At 36.1% G+C, this 4,614-nt stretch overlaps 1 protein-coding gene across 1 annotated transcript; it reads right to left on the reverse strand.

Annotated features, from left to right (window-relative positions):
- Window positions 1-2,549: 2,549 nt before the first annotated feature.
- LOC148848313 (transcription factor DUO1-like) lies at window positions 2,550-4,286 on the reverse strand. The gene is made up of 3 exons (XM_088947983.1): window positions 4,092-4,286; window positions 3,579-3,813; window positions 2,550-3,289 (listed from the first exon to the last, which is right to left on the reverse strand). The coding sequence occupies exons 1-3, from the start codon at window positions 4,283-4,285 to the stop codon at window positions 2,771-2,773; spliced, it is 948 nt and encodes a 315-aa protein (XP_088804109.1). The 5' UTR covers window position 4,286; the 3' UTR covers window positions 2,550-2,770.
- Between the last annotated feature and the right edge of the window lie 328 nt (window positions 4,287-4,614).

The raw sequence follows: 4,614 nt of genomic DNA on the forward strand, positions 1-4,614 counted from the left end.
TCTGCCAGATATAGCCGACACCCATTACTCTTAAGGCTGAGTTCGGAAGGAGTACAAATGCAAATATGTAGAGTGTAAAACCTTATATTTTGTATGTATTTATGTTGTACATATTTGCATTTGTTCTCTTTCCAAACTGAGCCTAAATGTTAGTATTGATCTTATTACCCATATATTTGTTGTGTGGATGTTGAACTTCGAGTAACTACTAACTACTTAAATATCCCACATCGCTTGTGTTGTTATTAATTATCAGAGCTGAACCATTAGATCAGTGCCATATTTGGGCTATGATCCATAGATTCATAATTCATGCTCAGTGCCAAATCCCAGTATGTATGATTATGAATACATCAATTACACAAATCTAAGGATTAAATGATCATGAATAAATTATGTATTTATAGAAAATACATATTTTTACAGTTTATGTGAAGTTGAATTACTAGGTAACATTTTGGAAACAAACTGGTAAAAGCATCAAGATGTGCAACCAATATAAATCTGATTAATTTGCACTTATAAAATACTAATTCTATTTATCAATTTGTTTTTCATTTTTCTGTTTTCTTTTTTATTTTCTAATTGATGCTCATGGGTCTGCATCTAGGCCCATTTTACTCATGCCTCATGTAGGATTATGTAGGGCTGCAACTTGGGCTGGTTTAGCCCAAACCCAACTCAAAAAAGTCGGTTGAAGATTTGATTGGGTTTAGGGTTGAAAAAGTAAAAAACCATCTTAATTTCTGGTTCGGTTAGGATTGTACTTAAAATACATAAATAGATATTCATATAATATTTATACATGCAAATGAACTAGGTTGGGTTGAAGCCTTGGCCAATCCAACCCACCCTAGTCATTTGCATGTATAAATATTATATGAATATATATTTATGTATTTTAAGTATTTGTATGCAAGGTTCAAAGTATGGACACATATTGGCCCGTATCGGCCGATATATATTGTTCCTGAACCCCTCCGATATGCCCCTACAGTGGGTGTATCGGGGGTCTGACCGGTTCAGGGTGTGGAGGAGGCCTAAACTGGCTCCCCTGAATCAGTTGCAAAAAAAAAAAAAAACTACTAAAAAGCTGTATCAATTTGCCCAATATGCCCATAGCAACGTATTGGATGTATAGATATTTTGAACCTTGTTTGTATGTATTTATGCTTATGGCATGTATGTACATGTGCCACTAATGTTCAAGTTCACATCTGTGCCCCACAAATGGTCCATACACATTTCAGCATGCATTGGGAACATCTCTGTACTTGTCATTATGGGAGATGTTCCCAATACATGGTTTGGGGTGTGCTGTGGGGCTCAGATTTGAATTCCTAATGTGCAGTTATGCATTTAAAAATGGTTAATCCAAAAGATTAGCATGGAATGTGTCAAAAACCCTTGATGCTGTTTTAACCTAAAGGCTAAAGGCGGAGGTGAGAAGTTGGATGCTGAAGAGGCAAGGCATAAGCCTCATGGCAGTTTGAGGCGTAAATAATTTTGTTTTATTTTTTAAAAGTAAATAAATACAGTACACAAGATATTTACAAATATGTAAATATTTGTACAGTTTATTTTTTAAAGCTATTTTACATATAATTTACTACATATGCTCTTTTTTAATCTTTATTTTATATTTTGTTTCATATTTATAATCTTTTCTATCTAGATTATCTAAATTAGGTAACCTATACATGCAAATTAAAAGTGTTTGTAATATTTTATCCATTAAATATGCAATTAATTTGTTTCCTCATAAAAGAAAATTGTTTCATATCAATATATATTTACTTCCAGATATATATATTTTTTAATGTTTTGCTTTCGTATATGTTGTTTTAAGCAGGCCTCTAATCTCTTCTCTTCATCCAAAAAAAAGCACATGGGTCCTTGGAAATTCCAACTTAGAGTCTACTTTTCCCTTTCTCTCTCTCTCTCATTTATATTATCTTGATTAATCACATTTAGCAGTTTCTTATTTAAAAATCATAGTCCTGTTTCTGAATTTCATCCTAGACACATAAAACAGAGTACGTACAGACGTAGCGCATATGAGCAAGAAATTAATTCATCAAATCAAATGGTAAACCAAATCTGCTACACCAGCATGCATCACCCATTATTCATTCACATTCTACCAATCACAAAATGAAGGATAAAAATAAGACAAGGAATCGATTAAATGAAAAAAAGGAAAAAAAAGAATTCAGCCCAAGGGGGAAAGAGAGAGAGCAATGAAAGAGATCTATAGCAAGAGAGGCAGTAAACACTTCGGCCATAGACCCATAGTAGATCCGCTGATGGTAACTCTATTCAACAGTTGTAAAGCCACTTTCTTCTTGGGTAATCGATCATAGCAAATTAAGAATTTATAGAAGAAAAATCTTGTTTCAAGATCAAGAAGAATAAGAACACTCACCCATTCTTTGGTTGCAACCAGTCGTCTAACACATTGAGGCCCACACCCTTTATGTCCACTGGGCTACCAAGGCTAGGCTATTTTTGAGTCTCACCTTGAAGCATACGTCTCTCGCCTCGCCTCTAATGCCTTTTAAAATCATGGTTTTATCTTTTTTTAACACGCAACCTCTTCGCATAATGAGAATTATCGTTTCTAGTTCATCTACACTATTATAAAGTAGATACTTTCTATGATTTTAGTGCATGTGATAAAAGTTATACTACTATTTAGTAATTTGAAAATAACTATAAGATGGTGCCATGGCCATACAGTCCCAAGGTACACAAGTTAGTAACCACCATTTTACCACTCTGACGAGCTTGGAAATTGTTCAAGGTAGTCGAACATGTCAGTGGGGAAGTCATCAAAGTAGCTGTCTGGCATCGCAGGATTGTCATCCCCTCTTCCACTGTTTTGACTATTCACTTCTGATCCGAAAGAAAGGAGCCCCAGTGGGAGCTGTGGACCATCTTCATCAGGTTCTGAAGCCATCTGACGTGAAAATACGTTCAAAAGATTGGTATCTGCAAGTTCTTGGCTTTCCGGCAAGAGTGGGAGAGGGAGATCCAAGGGAGGCTGTGGGAGTTGAGGAAAGGGGAATTGTGATAGTGGGTCGACGCATGGCTTCTTCTCCATAGGTGTGTACTCGAGCTGGGTGAGGTTGTTGGTGCCCAAATTAAGCAGATTTGGGTTCACCAAATCAGGTAATGGTACCATTTTGATCACTTCTGAGTTTTCCATGTAGGAAGGAGGGAAGTTCTGATCCTTGGATGATGATGATGATGATACTTCCTCCACAGAAGTGGAACTGAATTTAGGAGCCTGAAATAAATCACTAGCAACTATTACTGGTTCGGCAAACTGCAGAAGGAAACAAAATCAAACAGTGGCAAATGAAAATGTCCAAAAATATAAAAGAACATAGATCGATGCCTGAGACCCATCTTTGTATTTGAATTTGAACCCAAGAAATTCTGCATGCAACTACTATTACTAGTACTAGAAAGAAATATATATTCAGTTCATTGACATTTAAAAAAAGAAAATTTCATCTGCAACTAGTGATTGTCTGTTTGTTTGTTTGGTTGGTTGGTTCTTTCTTCTTTCTTACCTCCAAAGGTGGAATTTCATGAAGAACAGAGCTTTTCCCATTGTTCTTCTGCGACTTGCATGGCTGTGACGTCTGTAAAATCCTTGCCAGCCTCTTCTGTCTGGTACTCCAGAAATTCTTCACGTCATTATCGGTTCTACCAGGCAAATACGTCGCGATTCTGGCCCATTTGTTCCCGAATTTTGCCTGCAAATCGATCACCACCCTCTCCTCCTCTACTGAAAATTTGCATCCACTTTTTTTTTTTTTTATATATATATATATACATTTATATTATTAGTTAGCAGCACCCCAACATGATTCATTATCAAATTTTGTAACCAAAGCCATTACAGACGACGAAAAAGAAGCTAATTAACCCACTGATTTTCCTTTTTTTTTTTTTTTTTTTTTCAGATGCCCAAGAAATCAGATACATTACTGAAATAACTCAAATAAGAACATCGAAAATGACCCATGAGCATAAGTAGAATATTAACAGAAACTCAACAAATTGAAGGTTCCGTGGCTTACGTCTTTAAGTCGGGCTTAAGCTTGTTAACCCATCTGAGACGACATGATTTGCCTGTTCTGGGCAACAGGCCTTTGGATCGAATGGAGCTCCAATCTCTGGGGCCGTACTTTTTTACGTAATCCAACAGTATTTCGTCTTCCTCTGCCATCCATGGTCCTTTCCTCATGACTACTTCATCCTTCTTTCCTTCCATTACAAAAATCGCTCCTCTCAGACAAGTGGCAACCTATTTATTCGAAAAAAGAGAATATAAGAAGTGGGTTATTTCAAAATCAAAATAAGACCTTCAATTTAGACACCTGTCTACCCACATTCAAAAACGTGAGAGTGGGTAAGCCCACCTTCAAAAAATGCTAATTTTCAGGGAAAATAGTGGGAGTGGTTAATTAATTAAACACAAGCAACCATTTTTGAAGTAGCTTATTCAAACACAAACTCCAGATGTGGTTTATTCAAACCACTTTGTTGAGTTTTACTTCAACCTTGGGAATCTATTAATTGCGTACGACCTGCATCATCACT

Source organism: Nelumbo lutea, chromosome 6, assembly GCF_056320005.1.
Source record: "Nelumbo lutea isolate HS-2025 chromosome 6, American lotus-T2T, whole genome shotgun sequence".
Classification (NCBI taxonomy): domain Eukaryota; kingdom Viridiplantae; phylum Streptophyta; class Magnoliopsida; order Proteales; family Nelumbonaceae; genus Nelumbo; species Nelumbo lutea.